Source organism: Anastrepha obliqua, chromosome 3, assembly GCF_027943255.1.
Source record: "Anastrepha obliqua isolate idAnaObli1 chromosome 3, idAnaObli1_1.0, whole genome shotgun sequence".
NCBI lineage: Eukaryota > Metazoa > Arthropoda > Insecta > Diptera > Tephritidae > Anastrepha > Anastrepha obliqua.
The window spans coordinates 87,161,427-87,188,047 of record NC_072894.1 but is presented as its reverse complement, the minus strand read 5'-3'; the positions used below and the strand labels follow the sequence as shown (position 1 = coordinate 87,188,047).

General features: G+C 35.7%; 2 protein-coding genes across 3 annotated transcripts in view; one reads left to right on the top strand and one right to left on the bottom strand.

Annotated features, from left to right (window-relative positions):
- The window catches only part of LOC129243117 (peroxidasin), a 44,734-nt gene extending 41,580 nt beyond the window's left edge, over nt 1–3,154 (top strand). Inside the window, exon 8 of the mRNA XM_054880260.1 lies at nt 739–3,154. Coding sequence (XP_054736235.1) covers nt 739–3,100 — 2,362 coding nt within the window. The 3' untranslated portion in view covers nt 3,101–3,154. The remainder of the gene's footprint in view (nt 1–738) is intronic.
- A 7,057-nt stretch (nt 3,155–10,211) lies between these two features.
- Nucleotides 10,212–18,632, bottom strand: LOC129243116 (clavesin-2). Of its 2 annotated transcripts, none has more exons than XM_054880259.1 (4): nt 18,605–18,632; nt 11,872–12,494; nt 11,704–11,820; nt 10,212–11,640 (listed from the first exon to the last, which is right to left on the bottom strand). In XM_054880259.1, the coding sequence occupies exons 2-4, from the start codon at nt 12,475–12,477 to the stop codon at nt 11,386–11,388; spliced, it is 978 nt and encodes a 325-aa protein (XP_054736234.1). In that variant the 5' UTR covers nt 12,478–12,494; nt 18,605–18,632; the 3' UTR covers nt 10,212–11,385. The 2 variants fall into 2 exon arrangements, with proteins under 2 accessions (XP_054736234.1, XP_054736233.1); XM_054880258.1 differs by lacking the exon at nt 18,605–18,632 and adding an exon at nt 18,218–18,330.
- Nucleotides 18,633–26,621: the final 7,989 nt, after the last annotated feature.

Here is a 26,621-nt window from a genome sequence, read left to right as displayed (position 1 = left end):
ATGCTTACATTCTATAGCACAAGATCGCCGAGATAGTGGTTCAGCATTTCCATGTTGTTCTTTTTTACTAGGTTGATCTCGAAGTTGTAATATTGGAGCATTTCGATCCACCTTACAATTTGCCCTTCTAGATGCTTTAACTAGAAATACCATCTCAGTCGTTTGGTCTTAAATGGAATCATTGTTCATACTGATAACATATTTGTAGATATGTTTTACACACTTTGTTATTATTGTTTAGCTGCTTAGAAAATTATTTCGCATATTTCATAAAGGAAATTTTCTTATTAAATTTATACCTAAGATATATTGCGATATTGACTATTTTGAAGGGGTCGTCAGTGGTTTCTTGAATTTTAGATTTGATGTTTTTGTCATCGTCGAGAAAAATTGGGATATGGACATATCAGGTGCGTGAGGGCATATGTAATGTGCTCGTTTTATGAATTAAAGTACTCCTAGAAATATGAAGGAAATTGTTGTTATAATATATAATATAATATTTCAGACTTTTCGGCGTCTTAGATTGTACACCTATATATTATATATATATTTTTTGTTGTTTTTAGTTGTGGGCAACATAGGCATGCAGACGCATAGTAATTACGTATGTTGGCCCTAAGTAGGTAACCCAAACATGCCACATAAATTTATTACCTCTGTTTCATTTGCTTTAAATATGTACATATTTTTTATAATAATGCACTATTTAATTAAAAATTTCGTTTCATATTCCAGGAACAGTGCAAATACAGCGCCAGGTGATGATTTCGTGCGAATAGCATTTAATGAGGCTGCGAACGAAATTGATTTGGCTATTAATAATACCATTGATGCTCTTTTTATGAAAAGAAATCCCAGTTCAGACGGGAAACTCAACTATGCTGACCTTTTGCGAGCATTCCGATTTCCTAATGGTGAAGCGCGTCAACTTGCTCGAGCTGCTGAGATCTATGAGCGAACTCTTGTAAATATAAGGAAGCACATTGCAAAAGGGGACAACCTTACTTTATCAAGCCGAAAATATGAGTTTCGAGAACTTCTTTCACGAGAACATCTGAATTTGGTGGCTAAACTTTCCGGTTGTGTCGAGCACCGTGAGATGCCCAATTGCACAGAAATGTGCTATCACTCAAAATATCGCAGTATAGATGGTACATGTAACAATTTAAGAAAGCCTTGGTGGGGTGCATCACTTACAGCGTTTAGACGTATTGTAAAACCTATTTATGAAAATGGTTTCAGCACACCTATTGGCTGGACAAAAAATCTCTTGTACCGGGGATTTTTAAAGCCAAGTTCACGTTTGATTTCGACAACTATTATTTCAACCAAACAAATTACTCCAGATGAAAGAATCACTCATATGGTAATGCAATGGGGCCAATTTTTAGATCATGATTTGGATCATGCACTGCCATCAGTTAGTTCGGAGAGTTGGGACGGCATAGATTGTAAAAAAACTTGTGATTTTGCCCCACCTTGCTTTCCAATCGAAGTACCGCCAGAAGATCCGCGTATAAGAAATCGTCGTTGTATTGATGTGGTTCGTACGAGCTCTGTTTGTGGTTCCGGCATGACATCAGTATTTTTTGAAGATATACAACACAGGGAACAAATAAATCAACTAACTTCCTACATTGATGCCTCTCAGGTTTATGGTTATAGCTATGAATTCTCTGTAGAACTTCGAAATCTCTCAACAGATGATGGACTTTTAAGAACAGGTGTCCAGTTTCCTGGCCAAAAAGATATGTTACCGTTTGCTGCGCCTCAAGATGGTATGGATTGTCGGCGAAATCTCGACGAAAACACAATGAACTGCTTTGTTGCTGGTGATATACGTGTAAACGAACAAATAGGTTTATTGGCCATGCACACCGTATGGATGCGCGCGCATAATCGCATTGCCACAAAGCTTCGTGATATAAACCCACATTGGGATGGGGACACTATATATCAAGAAACACGAAAAATAGTAGGCGCTCAAATGCAACATATTACTTTTAAGCACTGGCTACCAATAATTATAGGAGAAAGTGGTATGCAATTATTGGGAGAATATCGTGGTTATGATCCCAATATAAATCCATCAATTGCTAATGTATTTGCCACAGCTGCATTACGTTTTGGTCATACCATAATAAATCCAGTACTTCACCGACTTAATTCTACTTTCCAGCCCATAGCACAGGGTCATTTGCCTTTGCACAAGGCATTCTTTGCTCCTTGGCGGATGGCATATGAAGGTGGAGTAGATCCTCTTATTCGTGGAATGTTTTCGATTCCAGCAAAGTTAAAGACTCCTCACGAAAACCTCAATATTGAACTTACGGAAAAACTATTTCAAACCTCACATGCAGTAGCTTTAGATTTAGCAGCTATTAATATTCAGCGTGGCAGAGATCATGGACTACCAGGATACAATACTTACCGACAATTTTGTAATCTCAGCACAGCAGTAACCTTCGAAGATTTACAACACGATATCAAGAACGCAGAGGTTCGTAAAAAACTTCAAGAGCTCTATGGGCATCCGGATAACATTGATGTATGGGTAGGTGGTATTTTGGAAGATCAAGTTGAGGGTGGTAAAGTAGGTCCATTATTCCAATGCCTTCTGGTAGAACAATTTCGTAGACTTCGTGATGGAGATAGATTTTATTACGAAAACGAAGGAGTATTCATCCCACAACAGCTGAATCAAATAAAGCAAACAAGTCTAGGACGTATACTCTGTGAAAATGGTGATGACTTGAAAGAAGTAACGTCCAATGTGTTTTTACTACCTAAAGTACAAGGCGGTTATAAAAAATGTGATGACGTACCGGAAATAAACTTGTATTTTTGGCAGGATTGCGGCTCATGCCAGTCTTTACCACAACTTTTGCAAACACAAGCATCGGAATTATTATTTGATGGTCATAATGTAAAGAAAAGATCGTCTCATCATCCTGAAAATGAACATTCCCATTTATACAATTCTAAAGAAGCTAATGAGCTGCGAATAAGAAGTTTGGAGGAAAACATCTATAGAGTCCAGAAAGAGTTCGAAGAATACAAAGCAAGAGTTCGTAGTCTTGAAGATGAAGTTTTGTAATTACGAAAAACGTTGTTTAAAATAATATGAATTAATAAAGCACAGTTTTAAAGAAAAAAAGTTTGTAAAATTTCGATTAATTGTAGGCCTTGTTACGACCGTATTTGTTTTTTTTTTTTTTTTGGTTCCTTGATATTTTCCATTGTAGTATATAGGTATACTTGCGAATTTTGGAAGAATTACATGATACTTCACGAAGGTTAGGTTCTAGCGGTTATGACACACTCAAGCTCAAAGCTCATAGGCCATTGCGATGCCAGTGGCACAGAAAGTGCAAAATCGTTCTTTCTATTCTTCATCTAGACAACCTCCGCAGAAATCATATATTTGAGAGCCTAGCCTTTGGACGTATCTGTCTATTAGACAGGGCGTTGTTATATTAGAAGGCAGTGTGCTAATACTTGCTTGTTTTGGCTCAGCACGAATTTGGTACGTTTAGTATTGATAGTCGGCTGCAATTGTCAGGCGATTACATAGATTTATTTGCGGGATCACTTAGAAGTAAAATTTAACCAAAAGCAAGTTTCTATTCTTTCTGTTTTTAATTACGTCACCATCGGTACGTGAAGATCTCTATGTATTTTTGTGCTTCTGATATACCATGACGCTTCTGGTATCGCTTTTAGTATCTGGGATTGTACCCATTGTATGATATCGACGTTAGTAGAACAAGCGTTATAAAGGAATTGTTTAATAACACTGCAGCCTAGTTTTAATGTAAATTTCCGGTTCATTAACCAATGTAAGTTTGAAGCTTTCAATTTTATTTAAGTATTTCAATATTATTACTGGGGAATTTTCATTGTGAACTATACGACGAGTTATGCTGTCTCCTTTGCAAAGACAACGGAAAACGCGTCTGCATTAATAATTCTAGAGCTTATTCAACATTAATTGTCCCATTGTCACCCTATTTTATGAGTTGAGGATTGTTTGGATAAATTGATACGAGTAACACTTGACGGAGTCTGCTGGTTTCTCGGAGACGTTCTTATGCCAAACCTAAATCATCGCTGGCGGTTTTAGTGCATTCTTCAGACATGGTTCCATATACTCTCCTGGGATTTGATTTATCAGTATACCACAATAGAGGTTTTGGTTTCCCCTTTCTTGCCCTTGGAGGGTAAGCTTCTTTTGCTGCTAACGGAAACATTGAGGTCAGCTCCTCAAAGGTTTAATCGAGCCGTCCTTCTGCATAAAGAATATCAGTTGCCACTTACATACATAAGTTCATACTATAGTATAAGTAATAAGTAATTTATACAAAATAATTATAATTCTTTATTATGTTTGCAATATAATGTATTTTTTTGATTTTATTTAACACCATGCCAAATTGTTAACAATTCAGTTGTGGTCAAGTGATAACGTAAATAATAAAAATTATTCCAATTTATTACAAATTGTAGCAAATGCACAAAGGAGTCGTTATTTTAAGCTTATATTGATTGATCAATATTGTACTTATTCACTTGAATTAGCAGGGCTTCCTCCAATTTTAGAGCCTTGCAATCATTGATGCGTATGTATTTGGGGAATTTTGTGGTTATTAACAAGTCCTAATGGTGCTGTTATAGATCGAGTTTATCAATCTCTTGGGGCTTGCGTTTCTTCCTTACCTGAACGAGATGAGCATATTTCTTTATAGTTGCTCGTTGGTTTAATGTCACTTTCCAACAATTGAATGATGATCGATATCCTCGCGGTCAAAACTCGTGCCAATAAAACCTCAGAATTCGGCATAGGTGAGGGAAAAATAAATGGCTAAAATAATATAACGTCTTTTGTCACCACGAACATCCAGCAAAGATACGTAAACCAAGAAGAAGATGATTAAGAAGTCTTTTAGCAAATTCTGTTTTTTTTTGCTACTCATCGTAAGTGTTTGTGGGACCATGACCAACTGCTTAAATGTGGATTTTAGGGTACTCTTTATCCCCTTATTTGCCGCTTTAGCCGAATGGGTTGGTGCGTGACTACCATTTAGAAGCTCGTATGTTCGAATCTCCGTGCATGAAACACCAAAATGATAGAAAAACGTTATGTTTCCTAATAGCGGTCGCCTCTCGGCAAGCAATGGCAACGCTCCGAATGTATTTCTGCCATGAAAAAGCTCCTCATAAAAAATATATTCTGAATCGACTTAAAACTGTAGGTCTCTCCATTTGTGAAACAACATCAAGACGCACACCACAAATAGGAGGAGGAGCTCGGCCAAACTCTAATAAGGGTATAAGCCCCAACAATATATATCCGCGTATATCATCTGCTTTGCTTTCTTAATTTTTAAACGCCTATTAAGATTTCGCACTCGGAAATTAATTCGGCATTTAAAAAATAATTTTTGTACACTTTCCGAAAATTTGACGTTCGCGCTTCTGTCCACCAATCGCTAATGTATATGTTTGGAACGCGCTATTTCTAATCCATTCAGGTTGTGGAAAATGGTTTCTAATATTTTTACGCTAGCCAAAAAATGTGGTGACAGCTTGTTGAGGAATCACATTGATACCTGGTCTACCCATGTGATCGAGTTTTCCGTACTTATTTCATCCACAAGATTGAGCTGTTTAATCATATAGCCCGAAATATGCTCTAAGGCGTTCTGATGCAGACCATTGCTTTCGTCTAGGTGGGAAGTACTTGTATCCAAGTATTTAATATTGTGTGAACAATGGATCGTGAATAAGATTATCGCATAATTTGACAATTGACCAAAAATGTACTCGTGTCGATTGGTATAAAGAAATATTCAAGAAATTGAGTTCAAAACAAGTCTTTGACTTCATAACAAGTGACGAGTCTTGGATCTATGCATATGAGCAGAAACAAAACAGCAGTCGGCAATATGGCTGTTCCAAGACGAGTTTAATCCAACAAAAGTTGTTCGCGGAAGAAGCAACTCAAAGCAAATGGTCACCTGTTTTTTCGGAAAATCTGGTCATGTCACAACTATACCACTAGAGGAACTAAAAACAGTCAATTCTGGGTGGTGCAAAACCATTCTTTTGCCTGAAGTTTTCGGCCCTGATTTGTCACCCCATAATGATTTCTTTTCGTTCATGGACATCAAAAATAAAATACGAGGTTAACGTTTTTCAACATCTGAAGAAGCTGTTAAGGTCTTTAAGTAGCTCGTTTTGGAGGTATCCACTTTTGAGGGCCAAAAGTGCTTTGAAAATTGGATCGAACCAATGCAGAAGTATATTGGCTTCCAAGAAAAATATTTTGAAAAACAATAAAGCAATTTGCTATGTTTTCATTACTGGGAAGAGGTAATCCTCGTAATAATGTTCCGATGCTGAATCAAACAATTTTTCAACACGCAAAGACTACTAAATATGGCTTGAAATGTATAAGAGGGAAATGCTTTCTCAAAGTCTTTTTGATGCTGTTAAGAAAACTAGGTAAATATTTGACTTTATTGACAGTTCAACTGATGAATCTTTTGACATATGAATAGCTAGATATTCATTACTTTAAATTTATTTTTCGCTCTATATCAGATACTTCTCAACGGAAAGTTACTCTCTTTCCTGCCTGTATCAGATATCATAATTTTTATAAATTACTTCTGTGCGTCCTTCTTTTTTTTAATATATATTAATAATTCTAAATCAAAGACATTTCTTACAGATTTGATGGAAGGCGTATAAAATTGTGTAAAATAAAAACAAAAAAATTTTAATATTGCATTCGCTCGAAATTAAGAATGTAAACACATGGATTTTATGTAGTTACGGTATTTACATCACATCTCCACATCACCGAATTGCTTTTACAATGTCTGCTATATCATTTAAAAGTATTGAATTTTTTTTATTTTGTAGCACCGAATTATTATATATGTATAGGAATATAACCAAAACCAGCATGGATGCTATTTATGCAAATCGATGCAGAAGAATGTTAATGCTATTAAATGTTTAAGCAACGTAAAACGGGAAAGCAATAAAAATTTTCTAATAAATAATATGAATCCTACAATCCTAACGGTTCCCTATATATGGTCATACATCGGCGCAATACATCACACAAAGAATCCCCAGCGAAATGCCTAATAAATATCGATAAAAGTCTAAATATTCTGCTAAAAAATAATGCTAGATGCTTCGGTCGAAACCCGCCTTGGATGGGAACACAGGAAAGTGGCACTTCAATGGATTTATCAAAATTTAACTAAGAGGAAACTTCACCAGCAATATTTCAGCAGCACTTTCATACTTACGGAATAAATGTTACAGTTGGAATACCTTTTGGGCTGATGGTTCCAGATGCGAAAATATAACAGCCATTAGCATTGTTGATAATACTTCACATACTTTAATAACTAAAACACTATTCACCATCATTTGCCCCAGTCTTCTGTGTGGAACACAGATCAATTGCTCGCTTGGAAAATAGCATAAATAAGTAAATATTTGATATTCAGTGAATTCTTATCAACTTGTATAAAGTGTAATAAATATAATGTATAATAATAAAAATAATATATACGCCATAATTAACATTTTAAGAAATATAGTTAGTTCGATACTGGGAAAACAAAAATCACCATTATTGGCGCTTTAACCCGCGCCATTACGTTCCAATTTTGCGCATCAGAAGATCTCACAATTAAACACATTTTAAATTTATGTCCAACGTTACAATCAATCAGATAAGCAAAACTTCAATGTTTCAATAAAGGACCTTCTTATCGAAGCTAATGGCCCCAAAATTAAAATATTATATCTCTTGGAATCAAAAATATCCCCTGCTCACCAAATTCTTCCAAAAACTTTGCAAATATTTTGTTCCACCTTGATTTGACTATTTGAAGCATATCTTCGTCTTCTTCAATATAAAAATGAATGTTTGTTTGTATATCCGCGAGTAGTAGCAACTTCTGCCCCGTTCAACCGATTTTTTCGAAATAAACAAATCAGTAATGAATTGAATATTTGTGTACTGATTTTTCTTTAAAGTTATTTTACTTAAATTTATTTTAGTTGTAGGCGTAGCAACGCGCGCCGGGTACAGCTAGTTTATCATAACATGCAGCATCTTTAACGTATTCATGCTTATTTATCGACGATGCATCATAACGTTAAAATAAATATTTCGAAAAACCAATAAAGATTTCGGTCAATTCAAATCACAATACATTACTTTTGAGCAGTATATATTTCAGAATAAATTGTAACGAATTTTTAAATCAATAATAATAGAGTGATCTAATTATTTTGGATATTATCGCCAAGTCTTCTAAAATTGGTTTACTTGTAGGTTTGAGTATAAATGGTAAACTGATTAAATTTGGAAATTTATGCAATGTTTAAAAATTAGTACTGTGTTTTAAAGTGAAAAAACACATATTTTTTAGTTGCAAATGTTTGAAAAAACCCCTTTCAGATTTGTTTCTTTTTTTTATTATATTTATGAGACTATGTTCAGTAATCCGTGGAAATGTATTAATGGGATCCCCATACTTTTCAAGTTATATTCAAATACATACATATCTACGAGTATGTACATCAAAGCAGTGCGACGCTTCGATATACGAAAATATATGGGGTATGACAATCCTCAAAACACCATTGAAGGGTTAAGGGTGCGCCATCTTTTATGTCGGTATGTAAACGCTGAATAACTTTGTCATTTACCAACCGATCGACTTCAACATACATGTTTTCGATACGTCAATTCAGCACAATTTCAACCATGGATCGCTTATACATCGAAAATAGTTCTATTGTTGTAACTCAACGCGCATATCGCAAAAAGTATCGCGACAAACAGACACCGTCTGACAATACTATTCGTCGTTTGGTGTCGAATTTTTGAAGTGAAAACTTCTTTAGAATCGTTGGGAGTGATTTGAGAAAAAGTGAAACGAAAAAAGCGACACTCTTGGCTACGAAGCGTTATATTATATGTTGATATATTATAAACGTAGCGACGAACTAAATAACTTTTAGGCCAGCGCCGACAGCATGGCGCGGTAGCCGAGCGACTAGCAATGTGAGCTTCCGATCCAAAATCCTTGGTTCGAATCACAAGAAAAAAAATTTTTGTATACAGTTATTTTATTTTATTTTATGATATGTTTATGAGGAGCTTTTTTTCATGGCAGAAATACACTCGGTGTTTTGCCATTGCCTGCTGAGGGGTGAGCGCTATTAGAAAAATAGTTTTCCTTAATTTTGGTGTTTTCACCGAAATTCGAACTGACGTTCTCTCTGTGAATTCTGAATAGTAGTCACGCACCAACCCATTCGGCTACGGCGTTTGTTTAATTTTACTGATGCAAAAATGAGGGAAAATATTTGAATAAAGTTTGCTTACTGTTTACACATTTTCCAAAGGTGACGGAGAACCAAAAAAAAAAAGTCGATTTTCAAACAAATACGAGTGCATATGTGTAATTGTGTTAGAGTTTCGGTCACGCCCCAGCAAAACCTGCGTGCATATGTGTTTGTAACATTCAAAAAAATGTAATTCTGTTAGAGTTTCGGTCACGCAGGTTTTGCTGGGGACGCTCATAATAGCAACCGCGTGTATATTTTTATATTCGTAAATATTTTCATTTTTAAATATTTACCGCAAATATGCCGAAAAATAATGCAGAAAAGTGTCGTGAATATCGACAGAAAAAAAATCAATAAATAGCATCACGGAATTCATTCACGAAAATTTAATAAAGTATCGCGGATACTTAGAAAAGATTACGATAAAGTTCCAATGATTTTAAGTGGCGATTTTAACGTAAATTTTGCATTGGACACAGCGGTTCCTTCAATTGACTTTCTCAATACAACATTCACTTTAAAAATGTGTAACAATCGCACTGAATCGACAACACGATCAAAAACAACAATTGACGCGGTATTTCAAAGATATGTTGACAACATCGGAACCAAAGCATTTGTATCATATTTTAGCTATCATAAGCCACTCGTATCATTTGTTGAAATTGAAAACATTGAGGATGAATAATAATAAAATGAAGAAAATAAAATATGAACTTTATAGCAATATTATAATGAACCTATAATTATCCCGCCCCTAATGCTGCTTTCGTCTCATTCTCTCTCAGTTTGTTTTACGGAAGGTTTCACTTCTATCGCGTCTAACCGTTAGACTGGTATTTTTTTTGAGCACGGGACAGTTGGAGATCGTCAACATGCCGTTCATCAACGACCAAGATGTTAAAATGAACTTTTTGAAGCAGTGAGGCAGAGCGTTGCCCAGGAGATAACAGAGTCGTATCGTCGTCGCACTCAGCATTTTGGCGTCAGTGATTTCAGCATTTTAAAGGATGATTTAAATTTGTTTCTGTATAAAGTGCAATTGACACAAAGAATATTGCTGTCAGACCATTCACGTCGCTTGGAATACGACCAAACAGTCGTTCGAATGGTTGACACTGAACCCAATTTTTGGAAGCAAATTATAATGACTGACACGACACATTTTAACCTCTCTGGGAGCGTGAATAAACAAAATTGCCGCATTTGGGGAACTGAGAATCCACACGAGATCCATGAAACGCCATTGCATGACCGGAAAGTAACTGTTTAGGCCGGCATTTGCGCCAAAACCATCATTGGGCCATATTTTTACCGAGAAAACGAAACGGTCGATGGAAACCGATATTGATGGATGTTGGCTCATAATGTCTGCCCGCAAATGCGTGCGAAAGGTTTAGACGGTTACTGGTTTCAACAGGATGCGCTATGCCACACTGCGAATGCAACAATTGAATTTCTGCAACGAAAATTCTCGGGATATTTAGTGTCAAAAGATCATCATCCCAGATCACATGACTTAACCCCCGCACTTCTTTTTGTGGGGTTATCTAAAAAGTAAGGTTTACGCCAACAAGCCGCAGACTATTGACTAGCTTAGGGCAAACATTCGTGTCGAAATGGACGCTATAAAACCCGAAATGCTTGACAAGGTGATGGCAAACGCAGAAGAAAGATCGCAGTTTGTGATTGCTAATAAAGGTGGCCACTTGATTAATATTGTATTCAAAAAATAGTTTTAATAAATTGTAAATACCCAAACCAAATAAAAATACCTCACTTATACAGATCAGTTTTTTTTTTTTTCAAAGTTATTCAATGTTTTCATACCGACATAAAAGATGGCTCACCCTGTATATGTATATGTTCTTCACTAATGCGCACCAAAAATCTAAAAATTGGTATGATGGTGAAAATTATATTGAAATGTACAGTTCTTCGTTATTGGCTTTGTAATATAAATATAATTAATTTGAAAAGGTGTTGCATGATCATTCAATCCACTTCCAGCTTTCTAAAACTTCCTACAACTCCCACATCAACATCACTTATTCCATTATTTGATGATATATTTGGGTATTTGGTAATTTCAATGCACATGTCGTCAAGGGATAGGATCGCTTCTCGCTTTTGTAGCAATTTTAATTTAAATTGCTTAATAATATCAGCCATAGGAATCGTTCCACCATACTCTTGGGGAAGTATTGCAGGGTTTATTTTTTCTTTCAAAGCATCAAGTGACTTGTGAACCTGCATTAAACAAATAAATATAATTTCAAGAAGTACGCTTTTAAGTTCATTCAATAAGCTTACAGTTATACGATTTTTTAATTTTTCACTAAGTAATGACACCCCCAATTCGATAATACGGTTTGCGAAATGCGGTATATTCATGAAATGTGTTTCTTTGTGCCTCATTGGAGTGGAATTCTACAAAGAGATGTTAATTATCTTTCAAAATAGCCAAACATTTCTACTTACTTGTATACATTTAATCATGTTTCTTAAATCGGAAAGAGACCAAAGGCTTGCAAACCCCATATTTATTCCACTCTCATCATTGATATACACATAACCAGCCACTTGTGACTGCTCGTCATCTAGCAAGCCTTCGCAAATCAATGAGTGCACGCGTGCCATCTGGACAGAAGTATATTTATAAGGATCAAAGTTCCTCGCTACCGAAAGTATTATTTGTCTGCCATTTTCATCCCTTTGAGGAAGTGGTACTATGTATCCATTGTCAAAAATCTCACTGATTACTGGTTCTGTAATATCCAATTTCGAGAACCATTGCGGAAATAATTGACGTATCGTTAAATAGCGTTCAAGCATTTCACATGCTTCGGGAACGGAAAACTTCTTTGTGCGTAAAAAACGCAGCAGGAACACAGAATCGGTGCGGCACTTCTTGATAGATGGGTGTTTAGATATCCATTCACGGAACTGATTTAATGCTTGCTGGCGTACATTATCGTCTTCGTGTAACTCTTCTTTGGCAAGAATTTTCATTTCAGAACTTAGTGAACAAACATAAGAGTCAAAGTCTTTGGTTGTTTCATATTCAGATGTGCTTCGCTGATGCATTGCTTCGGTCTCCAACACTTAAATAAAACAAAAAGAAAACAAATCAGTTTACTGCAAAATGGATTCGTTAATTTTTATATGTATATACGGTGGTAGTTTAAATATTATAACCGTTACTTTGGTGAGTGCTTAATCTTCCAAAGAATAATAGGGGTATTTGGAATCCGATGTATATGGTCGGATAAAATTATGGAGTGGAATATATAATATATGCTATGGATTATGAGTGACTTTTATTAAGTAGCCGTTACAAAACTAGCAACAACATTTTTTGCTCAGTTTTTTTCTTTTTATTTGCCATTTTATTATTTTTGTTTTTGATCTTGACACATTTCCTGCTATGAAATGTGTAATGCGTATTACAAATATAATGATAATGGAATAACAACAAAACGAACACCACAAATAGGAGGAGGATCTCGGCCAAACTTCCAAAAGGGGGGTAAGCGCCAATTATATATGTATGTATATGTATATATATACTTATATTATATGTTGCAATGATAATGTGCTATGTAAACTTGCAATATCAGATTGCGAGTATCCCTAATGTAAAGGATTTTCCAAGAGGAGTTGTTATTTTGTTATTCAAAGAAAAATGCCCTTTTTTAATATAAATGATTAAATATTTATTTCATTATAAAGAGGAAGGTATGCCGTTAATAGTGAAAAATATAATAACATCAGGCAAATGACCACCACGACCACGCTTACAGGACAATATCCTTTTTATGAAATTTTCCATAACCGAATTGCAAAGTGGCAGCCCTATGTGCTCGATAGCCTCACGAACTCCATCTTTGAGGTCTTGAATCGACCATGGGCTATTGGCATAGACCCTCTCTTCCACGTGCCCCCCCAAAAAAAAGACTCAGGGTGTTAAGTCACAAGATCTCGGTGGCCAATTATGATCACCTTTTCGAGAGATATCACGGTTCGGAAACTTTTCCCGTAAAAAATCAATGGTTTTGTTACTTGTATGGCACGTAGCGCCGTCTTATTGAAAATAAACGTTGTCCAAATCAATACCATCCAATACCGGCCATAAAAAATCCTTAATCATCTCTCGATAACGCAATCCATTCACCTGTAACACCTGTTTTTGGAAAACCCTTTATTTTAGTAAATACCTGCAATGAGCCAGAAGAAAAGGTCACAGTTTGGTGCGGTTTATGGGCTGGAGGTATCATTGGACCGTACTTCTTCAAAGATGCTGCGAATCGTAACGTAACTGGGAATGGTGAGCGCTACCGTGAAATGATATCCAATTTTTTTTTGCCCAAAATGCAAGAGCTTGACTTGCATGACATGTGGTTTCAGAAAGACGGTGCCACATGCCACACAGCACGCGTAACAACGGACTTGTTCAGAGACGAGTTCGGTGACCATTTTATTTCACGTTCGGGGCCTGTAAATTGACCACCCACATCGTGCGATATAACGCCTTTAGATTATTTTTTGTGGGGCTATGTTACAGCTCATGTCTATTCAGACATTGGACTAAGCGGATGGACCATTTGAAGCGCAGTCGCGGTCAACATTTGCATGAAATAATCTTCAAAAATTAAATTCTATGGACTCTACTATCGATTAAAATAAAAATTTCATGCATTTTTCTGAATTTTAGGTGTGTTTTTTGAAAAACTTTCCTATAGCTCTTAAAAAATCACCCTTTATTATTTAATTTCTTTAAAATAATAATTTCAAGAACTTGCCTTAAAAATATAATTATTTACAGGAATCACTAGGTATACAATTATTTTGGAAAATTTGTTCAATATTAATTAGAAACTAAGTGAAACTAAAGTTTTGTTTTGTTTGCTAATCAACCCCATGTAATAATTATATTTGAATTATATAAACGTATTAACTTATAATAATATTAAACAAAGAACACAAAGTGGTCTTATTCGTTTTCACGAACAACAAAGTCATTTCATTAATTTTGAAAGTGGTTTAAGCCCATTTTAGGTTCTGAAACACAGCTTATTTTTCTAGTAAAGTTTGCAAAATGTATTACGTAATATATTCTAACATGTTTAAGGTCACAAAGCCATAAAAACAACTTAATACCAGTTAACAATATTTTTGAAACAATTCAAACGCAAACCTTTAAATATCTCAATTTAAGAAAAAATTTACTTAAACCACTTTCAAAATAAACGGCTCATATATTGAACATATGTATATATCTTATTAATGATGTGGTGGTAAATTCATTTTACTATTGCGCCAAGGTATTGTGAAATATTGTGCGTCAGGGAGTGTTATTTCTAACGTGAATTGTTTAGCAACGACTACGCAAAAGTCAACGAATTACAACTGTATGCAACTAAGTTAAAAGGAAACCAAAATGTTTAATTTAAAGCGTCAGTTCCACTTTCGATGCATTTTTTTTATTCATTTTCCGAAAATATTTTCCAATTTTTATATTCGCGAGACTTGTTCAAAAAGATATTACATTAAGTTCCCATAATCGTTGTATTAAGGCGCACTCATTAAAGGTGGTGGCACTAGACAACTAAACAACAATGTTTTGTACGTTTGATTGAAAAAGCGAAGTACTGGCAAAGTGGAAAAAAGAGATTGTATTCGCTTTGTTTCGTTCTGGGCTGACAGCCACAAGGACACGGGGAAAGAAAAAAGGAAACAAATCAGATGATTTACCGATACCACATTTAATAGATTCGTCTTGGGTTGTATAAAGCCACATAAAGGCGGATTGAGTATCATACGCGGCGCCTTGCCAAAACAGTTACTTTATTTTTCGCGGTTTTGACAAGTCTGACGTTAGCTCCCTTTCTAATACAAAACAAACTGAAGTTACATGCTTGTGAAAATGCAGCGAATGACTTGGTAATATTGGGAATTATGAGAATTAAACTAAGCCAACCAATGAAAACGAAGTGCCCCGTGTTAAGTTGAAAGTATGTGTGTGCGCGTAGAATTTCTTGTGTTTGGTTGTTTGCATTGCTTTTGTCTACTCTTCCTTTTCACAAACAAGTTGTTGTTGTAGCAGCATAAACATTCCCCATATTTACATACGGGGAATGCTGCTGGAGTTACAGGCCTTGGCCGGATATAAATCCGGGTCGTTTCGATAACGTAGAACCGACTGCCGTGAAAACATTCACAAACAAGTAGTTCTCCTTCCTTTTGTTTGTTTATTCATGGGCTCTTACGACGCAACGACTTCGGAAGACGCAGTCTCTTATTCAATCATTCTTGTAGCCATATATGTAAAATAAACCAAATAGGTATAAGCATATAGTTTGGGAAAAACTAAATCCATTATTTTTGCGTAAAATTTTTGCACAAATGGTTTAAAACTGTTGGATCTTTAGTTCCTGGTGATGCTACGACTACTAACATGCCAGTCAACTTCGATTATTTCTGTGATTTTATCGACATTTTTCTTTAACATCAAAAATGCCTGAATGGAATCGACAACTCCAAAATTGGACGTAATTAGCTGTTCCAGTATTGGCGCCCTATACACCATTCACAATTTCAGTGCCCTGACTTGCATTTTTGACTTCATCAAAAGAAAACTGTAAAATGTACCGAATTTCGAAGGGAATGAACAGCAAAAGAATTTTGTAATGTGAAATGTCACCTTGACAACGAGCATAAACTTTATACTGTTTGATGGATACTTTACGAGATATCTGTCACTACAGCCATCTGCCGAGAAAATAGTGCATTTATTTTTCTTTAAACTAATATATAAGTGATATATGATATGCACTAATTTGTTGTTTTAATTGTATGCTCTGTTTCCACTATATTTTCTCTCTTAAGAGTTAGGAGTTCGACTCGGTGCTTCAAGCAAAGCTTAACTCGGTCTGCATTTTAAAAAAATTAAATATTATTATGTACATAATATTGTAAGAATTTAATTAATAAATAACCCCGTGTATAAAAAGTTATTTATATACCAAAGTTTCAGAATGATGATGCCCGTGCGTATGATAACTCGAGCAAAAATTAATATATAATATTTCCCTTAAACACATACTATTCATTGCACAAGGTAGATGGTATTGAAAATGGGCGAATTCGGTGAATAACCAAGACCCCCGCCCATATAACGATACTTTTCTAAAAGAAAAAAACGTAACGTCAGATTTGGTACAAATGATGAATCCAAAAAATATATGCTTTTCAAGCAAAATTTTAAAAATCGTCTCCATAACGAATTTCTCTTCACCTCATTTATAAATATATGCGATATAAATATTATCGAGATCGAATAAAAGCCTACGTCCACTTAATGTGTGTTGAGACTAAATTTCCGTTCATTTATGAGTTTGTTTGATTTACAAAATTAACAGCCACGCCAAATAAAATTGTATTAAGAAGTGCGCGGGTATATAAATTTTGGCACGGCCCGAATTGAGCATTTTCCTACTTGCTTTGTTTGAATACGATCACTTTCACTGCAGGCTAAAAAGTGTGTCATTCATTATTCTACATGAAATTGTGGTTTCTTACTGCATAAATAAACGAAATTGTGCGTACATGCTTACAAATAAATTTATAAATGGATTTATTTTTACCCAGTTTAAATTCAAGTAAGATCTCCTCAAACGATGAATAAAAGAGTACTCTCTTTGGCATGATTTTGGAGCGATAGAAGAGATTTTTTCGTTATTTTGTCTTTTCAATTGAGCAACAGAAAAACAACTTCGTTTATTATAAAAAAGATTATTGACAATTTTTGTCTGAATTAAATGAAACCTCAAAAAGCATTCTAGTCTTATTTCACCCAAATAGATCATTTTGCTGCTTTGCTAAAGTAATTCTTATTGCTTATGAGTAATCTATAGTTGCTCGCTTGAGAGGAATATGAAATTGGTAACAAAAACTCCCTCATGGTTTTTTGGGAGTTGAAAGGGAGTTTTCCCGTTACTCGCCCTCATAGGACAAACAATCTAAGAAGCGAATATACAAAATAGCATGCTTATGCAAAGAAGTATAGGGAGTAAAGGAGAGTACTGCCGTACTCTCAAGGGGTTACTCATGCGGTGATCCTTAATTCTACTGGGTAATTGATACCTACTATGTAGCTATGCAATCGTATGTTAATAATTGCAATGATCTGATATACATGATATATATGTATACTCGTACAAGCAACAAAAAATCTGTAGCCTTGAGGGCTAATTCTCAATTCGATATCCCGCAACGTCTTCCAATGTATGTCAAACCTTTAACAAATTAATTTGGTACATTTTATTCCTTCAGAATTTTATAATCAGTTCTTTCACAACCGGATAAACCTAGTTAGGCAAATGAAATACCTATTATGTTGATAAGACATCCAGGCACTGTATTACATATACATAATTTGAATTGGAAATATCAAAATCATTTCTCATTATATTTGTCAGAGATATTTCAATTTAAGTAGCTAATTGTTTCTGAACGTGGTATAGTATACCAACTATTGGTTTAAAACATACTGCGGACATAAATCATCGAAACATCCTAAAAAGTTGTTCCAATAATGGTTGCCCTTGGACGACAAAGAAAAGCCTTCTTATGTTCGGAAGGTAAGCAACTCCATTGCTGTTATTATATGTAGATATATTGAAATCCAAGTATGTATCCATGTTTACTACTCTGTAGGTATATGTGTATAAGTATACGAGCAGTTAATTACTTGCAAATGTCAAATCGAAGGAGCTGTTTGTGAAATACTTAGATATTTATCCTTATTTTGTGCAACAAAACTCACTTATTAAGTTTAGGTACTATTAGTACTTCTGATCAGTAATTGTAATTAAAATGCACTTTATCTATTTGTTCACTCGAAAAAAACACTGTTGTTTTAATAGCAAACCGAAGAAAACTAAGTTACCTCTTAAGTTTAATATGTTGAAATTTAATTTATACACATATACATACATTTATAAAGTTTTTTTTATTGATAAGCATGTATTCAATCACACACACGCGTTTACATGTGCATATGCGCGAATATGGGTGTAAGTACATATACGTTACATTTACAATATTTTATATATGTACGAGTGCATATGGGCATACATACATGAAATGTATGTATAAAAAAATTATGTAACCCTATGCCTTTGAGACTTCCAAAGCATATGCTTTCACTTACACTAATAACGAATATGGAGTAGTATTGCAGGGTAATAAATAGCGCGTAAACAAGTATTTCTCACTTTAGTTACAGAAACCCGAACATAACGCTTAAGTCGTTACGTCTCCGTGTGAAAGCCATCAAAGTGTTTTATATAAATCAAAATTATTGGCAATTATGTACAAGTATAGGTATAGTGGTGATATCAGAGAAATTATTATCTGTCGTTATTGCCCATTAGGATTTCTTGCCTTTGAAGGAGTTGATCCCAGTCTACCATATTTCATCAGGCATGCCAGCATTCCATTTCCGGAGCTAATTATTTAAGGTCCTTCTAGGTCAGGCAGATGCGAGAGTACCTTTTCAGTTAGTGGTTGAATCAGTTTGAGGTTATCAAAGCCTTCTAATTTTATAAAAATAATTCCATCGATATCCAATGATAATCCAGTCTGGTTTGAGGAGATCAAATATTTGCACGGCTGCGCAATGACTGATGATGTGAGGATTAAATTAAACTTGATTGACTCAATGTTATGTACTATCCCCATATAATAATAACAATATATTTTGCGTATTAAACCTACATCATTATGGAATAAGTTGAATCAATTTGATTCTTGTAATTATAGTAAAAAAGTACATCAAAATATTGTTATGTTAAATTATTATAATTGAAAATGAAGCTTTATTGTGATGAGTGTCATTTGAAGTCAGTAAACGTGTGCTTAAATAGGTTTGGATTGCATTTCGCAAGTTACTTTTGTTCTGGCTATGGGGGGAAAATAACCTGCTTATCTGCCTTGCGTGTTACTTGTGAAGCCCGCGCTGGTTTCCATCAACCGGCATATGTTTTTGTTACCTCGACCGACTACATCGATTACTCTGCTCATCTCAACCAGTTCCCTTCTTTTCTTTAAATCCTTCATAAATAAAAGCAAAATTTCCATTCCACAAATGTAGATAATAAAAATTATAACATAAATACAACCAAACATAGTATAAATCTTAAGAACAAACCGTTTTACATAAAAATTACATAAAAATTACTAGTGCACAAATAGGGTCTGATTTTTTTCTATTAATTAAATTAACATCGTTATTCTCTTGTCCCGTTGTTGTTGTTGTTAGTGTAGCAGCATAAACACGGCTGGGTCTTACCTGGCTGTTGCACTTTCTCTCTACTGCTTCGCCGTAATTGATCGGTTCACTCGATAGCCAGATTAGCTAGCCTTTGGTAATCCAATTGACATAATTTCAGATCTTGTACGCCAATTCGAAAACTCCTGCCTTCAACAACTTTTACAATGAGTTGGCGTTATGCATCTGCACACAACTACTTACTACCTACAAAACAACGGCATGGTCAAGCGATGGCATTGGGCTCTAAGGTCAACAATATTATGCCACAACTTCGAACAATGGACAAACTTTTTACCACTTATTTTTTTTTTTTTAAGATTTCGGTGTTTCTTTAAGATTGACAATGGCGCATCCCCGGCTGAAATCGTTTTTGGAACAACTTTATGTTTACTATCGAAGTTCTTTATAGATTGCTGTCGACCGGCCAGTGAAACGGACATGTAATGAGAAATATTCGCCCAGTTGATACTGCTTGACACACAAAACAAAAATCCTTTATGTACACTGATCTTACGATATGCGATCAAGTTTTTATTCGAGATCTTTCTGTTCGACCATCATTATCGCCATCTTACAAAGGACCGCACAAGGTGTTAGAAAGGCATCCTAAATTATAAATATAATAAATATTTTACTGTCAGCCGACAACAAGGTGAACGTCTCCATTGACCGGTTGAAGCCAGCGTTCATTGCCCCGCTCTGTATCTAGGAGGGGAGTAATGTAGAGGCACCACAACCAGATTAACTTATTATATTCTTAATATCGTATTTTAAAATGCAACCATGTGTGACTTTTCTTTTGCTTTTAACTCCTCATTCGTTTTTACTTTGTATTTTTGAGCTAATACAAAAAAAAACTTCAGTCTCGTTCTTTTTTTTCACTACGGCACATACATATTCATCTATCTATCTATATATATAAAATTCAAATTATGTATGTATCTATAGATCGACTTGCGTCCTAAACGCATAAACTGATCGTAACCAAATTTGAAACACGAACTGGATACCTTACCGGGATGGTCATAGGCTAAAAAATATTTTGATATATATAGGGGGCGTGGCACCTCCCATACAAATGGAGTTTTTAACAGTCCGTATTTCTGAAAGTATTTACGTTAGGCCACTGAAATTTGGTAAGGGGTTATATGACATTAATCCTTACCACATCCACAAAAACTGTGTATAACGAAAAAGGGGGTGTGGCACCTCCCATACAACTGGAATTTTTAACAGTCCGTATTTCTGGAAGTATTTACGTTAGACTACTGAAATTTGGTAAGGGGTTATATGACATTAATCCTTACCACATCCAGAAAAACTGCGTACAACGAAAAAGGGGGCGTGGCAACTCCCATACAACTGGAATTTTTTATATAGATCGACTTGCGTCCATCATTTACATATGTACTCAATATATGTTTTTAGTTTTGCCTTATCTTCTTTTCATTAGAAAAAGAAAAGGAACGTATGGCACACTAAATACAAAAGAGTCAGAACTAGAAACCGGAAAATTTCAGCAAAGGCTGAAATCAAAATAATGTAAAAGTATATTTAGTCGAATTAAGATCATTAATAAAGAAAGTCCGCCTTGCATGAAACATTAATCTTAAAACAAATTAGTATTATAACTATAATAGGTATATTAGATATAAACTATGAATTCATACACAAAAAACCAAGGTTGAAAATCCTGAGTTGTGACTCTTTGTAACTGTTACGTACAAAATCGACCAAAATTCTCTCTCCCAATAAGAATCCAACAGCGAATTTGTGCTCCTTTTCATGGTAGCTGTAGTAGACGTCGCAAGGTCCAATGCTCTTCTTTAATTTTTACGTGGCGGGTCCCAAGCACCGTACACAACCAGACATCCTGGGTTGCTTCGCCTTCTCACATTAGCTCCTCTCCAACGGATGTACGGAAGGTACCAAGAGGATACTTGGGTGAAACCCGGAAGTTGTGTTATTTTTAAGAAACAGATTTTGATAAAAATAGTAAAACCTGCAAGAATCTAAATTTTTCATATTTTATTTTAAAACAATATTTAGGCGCGTCTTTAGAAAAACCTTTTTTAAATCCATATGTCGAAAACCAGTGCAAGGTTCTTATAAAATGTTAATAATTGCTTTTTAATTATTATTTTATTTAATTTTTTATATTAATTAATTTACTTTCCCTTATTTTATGGTAGTTTAATTATCTTTTAAGTATTTTTTTTCATAGTTATTCATTAAGATTTTCTTACCTCATCTTAAAATTAAAAAAAAAAAAAAAACCACCGACAAATACTATAGCGACAACGGAAAATGTGTTAACAAACGCCGTTGTCAATTATACATAATATATATATATATAATTGGCGCGTACACCCTTTTTGGGTGTTTGGCCGAGCTCCCCCTCCTATTTGGGGTGTGCGTCTTGATCTTGTTCCACAAATGGAGGGACCTACAGCTTTAAGAAATACACTCGGAGGTTTGCCATTGCCTGCCGAGGGGCGACCGCTATTAGAAAAATGTTTTTCTTAATTTTGGTGTTTTCACCGACATTCGAACCGACGTTCTCTGTGTGTATTCCGAATGGTAGTCACGCACCAACCCATTCGGCTACGGCGGCCGCCGTTGTCAATTAAAAGTATTAAATTAATCATACTTTCCTACCGTGCAAGTTATCAGCATAATAACAACTACAAATACAAGGTGGCACAAAATTAGTCATCAAACTTTGGTTTTAAATAACTTTTTTACTTGGTAGGTAGGTGGGGTGGCTGTCGCAATGATACACTTAGACTTTTCATAGGTCCATTATGATACCACTGGAACTTATTCTTACCCGGGTCGTTTCGGTAACGTAGAACCGACTGTCGTGGAAACGGGTTCCTTTTCAAACCATCCGGTAGCTTTAACAAACGAGCAAAGCTTCGTTAGTTTTAGATGCGCTGTGTCCGCTACATCAATTAAAAATGCCATGTCAAGAGTGCGGAGCCTCCTTGTCGCTAAGCTTTCACACTCACATGAAAGGTGCCATACTGTTTCCTTTTCTTCTGTATTTAGACAGCTTCTACAGAAATCGAAGTACCGGAGTCTCGGATGTTGAGAGGTTTTGCCAACTTGTATTTACCGTATTAATGGTTTCCCTATCTATCAGTAGCTTACAAAATGGATAAGGGCATGGGTATCAGCGTCTTATCCGCTTGGAGGTCGAGCATTGTACCAATTCGAGCAAGTTCATCTGCCTTGCAGTTCCCTGCTATATTTCTGTGGCCTGGCACCCAAATAAGGTGTATTTTGTAGTATTTTGATACGTCCTTTAGAAGTTTAAACCATTCTATGATTGTTTTTGACGAGTGTGTTTTAGATTCTAGCGCTTTTATTGCTGCTTGACTGGCTGAGTATATGAAAGCTTCGTTTATGGATAATACTCTCGTTTTCATTATAGTAAGTCCCTCTTTTATGGCAGTGACTTCCGCCTGAAATACACTGCAATGATCAGGTAGGCGAAATGAATGGCTAACTCCGAGTTTATCGGAGTAAACCCCTCCGCCTACTCTTTTATCTAGTTTTGAAACATCTGTAGAGACGTATATATCATTTTCCTTAACAATAATCCAATTATCCCATTCCTCTTTGAAATCTTCCAATAGGGTAATTAATTTTGCACTGCCTTGTACAACAACGAATACGCATTTGCATTTATCAGGCCAGTGGTAAACTGGTTTGTCCATTTTGTTGATACATATTCTTATTGCAATATGTTAATATTTTATTATTATATGTTTTGTAATATTTTTGATTACACGCTTTAGAAAGATGAATATCCTTAATCCAAAAGCTTGTAGTTTGGCAAACAATTGTGAATACCAAAACCATACTGATATAAAATACAACTTAGTGTTCCAACTGTGTAATCGCCCCTCAGACAGTATTTGACTGACATTGGATTTCAATTTATCCAGTTTCACAAGATGAAACACCCGACAAGCAGTACATGAAGTAAATAGAAATTCTTTTAAATATAACTACACTTTTTGAACAAAAACGCGTAGAAGCGTCAACCCCAGGATGGGCCGTCTCGAGCTTATTCCAGCAATGCAAAATTTTGGCAGGCATCGGAAGATCATCACTAGACAACTTCACCTTCTTCCAATATGTCTCGATTCTTAAATACGTTGCCAAATTTTTCGCCTGGTTTCAATGAAGTGCCGCGCCATGAACAAATTTAACGACTTCTTTTGCCCACGTTCTGTGAGAGAACAAAACCAGTATCATCTACTAACTTGTTTGGCAAAAGCTTTCATTTCTATGCTTTTGAGTACTTTTTCTTTAGAATTGACTCTGAAATAAAAAGTAGCTCTTCCAAGAGGGCATCACGGATTTATTAAATAACTCAAGATGGCCGAGACAGGGTGAAAATTACACATCTTGCACCACCTTTGCTTCATGGTGTTATTCCGTTTGTTAAAATGAAAAAAAATTTACTGACGTTAATCACGAGATTTCAGGATACATATGACAATTTAGATTGGGGCACATAATATAAACTGGGGCAGATTCGTCACCTTTTCTTCAACGTTCTACGATTCAGAAACTTGATTTTAAACTTTTCAAACATTTACTATTGGTGTATGAAATGTAATTTTTTAAATGTTTTCCTGCTGATTGTGCCCTATTACTCTATACTCTATAAAATAGATGTTCAAAAACAATAATATTCTTTTGTTTATAATATTTTCAGACAAAAATATATTAGAAAAATTGAAAATTATAAAAGAACATACTAATAGCTCTTCAATAAATAAGGATGACTAAAATAAAGCAGGCACGGAAGCATTGTTTCGGCTGCTCGAAAATATAGTATGAAAAGGCGGACATTGCAATCTCACTTAAAGAAATTAAATCATAAAGATAATAGCGCCTCCTCTGAAGATCAAAGTCAAAATATTCTTATCAAATATCAGGAAGACCAGCTGATGGAATACGTGCAAACATGTGCTTATACCAGTTCGCTTTATCATACCATACTTTTAGAAGGTTTGTATACGAATCCGCAACTATGAATAAAGTTCTTTTTCCGGACAAATGGAGCACTTGCAAAGAAGCCAGCGAAGATTGGCTATATGGTTTCATGCAAATATATCCCACAATTTCTCTTCGCAAGTGTGAAAAGCAAAGTATGGCCAGGCTGACAGGATTTCCTAAATCTGCTGTTGAAGCTTTAAATTTAAATATGTATAATAATTGAAAAACTCTTCCAGCTTAATAACTTTTATATTTTGAATGAAAGTGGCATAACTATAGTTTTAGAACCATCAGATATTCTCATTTGCAATTATTATTTTCACTCTGATGTATATTTAATGTTGACCACCTCATTCATTTTAATCACCTTGTATGGATCTTCCCAGGACGCTTGCACTTGTGGAGAAATTCCTTTCTTTCTTTCGGATTATAAAGAAGTTCTAAGTTACCTTCGCTAAATCCTTCGGAATTCGCGACACGCTCAAATCCATCCTTCCCCTTGTTACTCATTAGCTGGTTATGTTGCCTCACATGATAGTGCAATTCATCCATGTCACCCAGCAGGGTTTTCTAATGGCTTCCAACGTCTATTGCAGCAGCTGTAATCTTCCAAGTGCTGTCTCGAAGTTTCTTCCTTGGTCTGAATACAACCCAATAGGTATTCCAAATCTAGTCACCTAATTCTGCACAAAAACCTCAGCAATGGTTTTGGGTTCTTAGTTTGGTGGAGCATACATTTCTGGCCACTTACTGAAGTACCCCTTGAAAATTGTGGTTGTTTTTTATTTTTTCATTAACGATTCTTATTCTTGCTTTGGAAGCGTTGTACGAGTTTAATTTGTTTTAAGAACCATTTTACAATATAATCGCCATTCGCTCTCCAAAAGATCTGCTACCGCTGTGCGTTTTAAACGTCTTCAAGAAGAATTCAGCCCAAGTATGCTAGATGCTGCATCGCTGACATGTTTTTTAGTCACTGTTTGTGAGCTGTGGTTCTATATGTAGAAGTCCACTCAATTGGGAAATTTACTGATCGCCATTCACTTGGGGGTGGTCAGGACAATTCTTCTACATATGGTTGAAGCAGCTCACAACTTCGGGGATTAGCCCAAGTATTCTCTGGGTAGCTTCCGAACACCCGTTCGTGACCGACCCAACGTGAGAAGCCGAAGTATCCCAGAATAGCTGGTTGTGCGCTGGGTTTGCGACCCGCCACGTAAAAATCCCCCCCAATGAAACCAGCAACAAAACCTCCGATGAGAACTTCCTTTACTGATGACGACCCCTGCAAATGAACTAAGGACTACGATTTGAGAGCATGCACCTAGAATGTTCGGTCCCTGAATGGGGAAGGTGCCACTGCCTGGCTGGTTGATGTCCTCGTGAGAGTAAAGGCTGACATCACTGCCATTCAAGAGATGCGATGGACGGGACAAGGCAAGAAAAGCCTAGGACCTTGTGACGTCCACTACAGCTGCTAAAGGAGCTCAAATTCGATGTTGAATTTGTTGTAGGAGAGAGACTTCGTCGCCAAGTACTGTCGTTCACTCCGGTGGACGAGCGTCTCGCAATAATCCGCATCAAAGCGCAATTCTTCAACATCTCGCTCGTTTGCGCCCACGCCCCGATGAAGAGAAAGACGATGCGACCAAAGATTCTTTCCATGAACGCTTGGAACGTTCCTATGAGCGCTGCCCCGTCACGATAAAAAAAAATCGATTTTAACGCCAGGGTGGGCAAGGAGGGAATTTTTGGTCACACAGTCGGAAAATTCAGCCTGCACAACGAAACATCCGGTAACGGACAGAGGCTGAGCGACTTCGCCGGTACTCGAAACATGGTAGTCTGCCGTACCAGATTCCAGCATAAGAAAATACAA

Bases quoted from the DNA above. Each gene is read 5' to 3' on its own strand.
- LOC129243116 (XM_054880258.1), bottom strand. The intron at 11,821-11,871 runs GTAAGTAGAAAT...ATCTCTTTGTAG, and splicing joins ACATGATTAAATGTATACAA to AATTCCACTCCAATGAGGCA. The intron at 11,641-11,703 runs GTAAGCTTATTG...TGTTTAATGCAG, and splicing joins AATTAAAAAATCGTATAACT to GTTCACAAGTCACTTGATGC.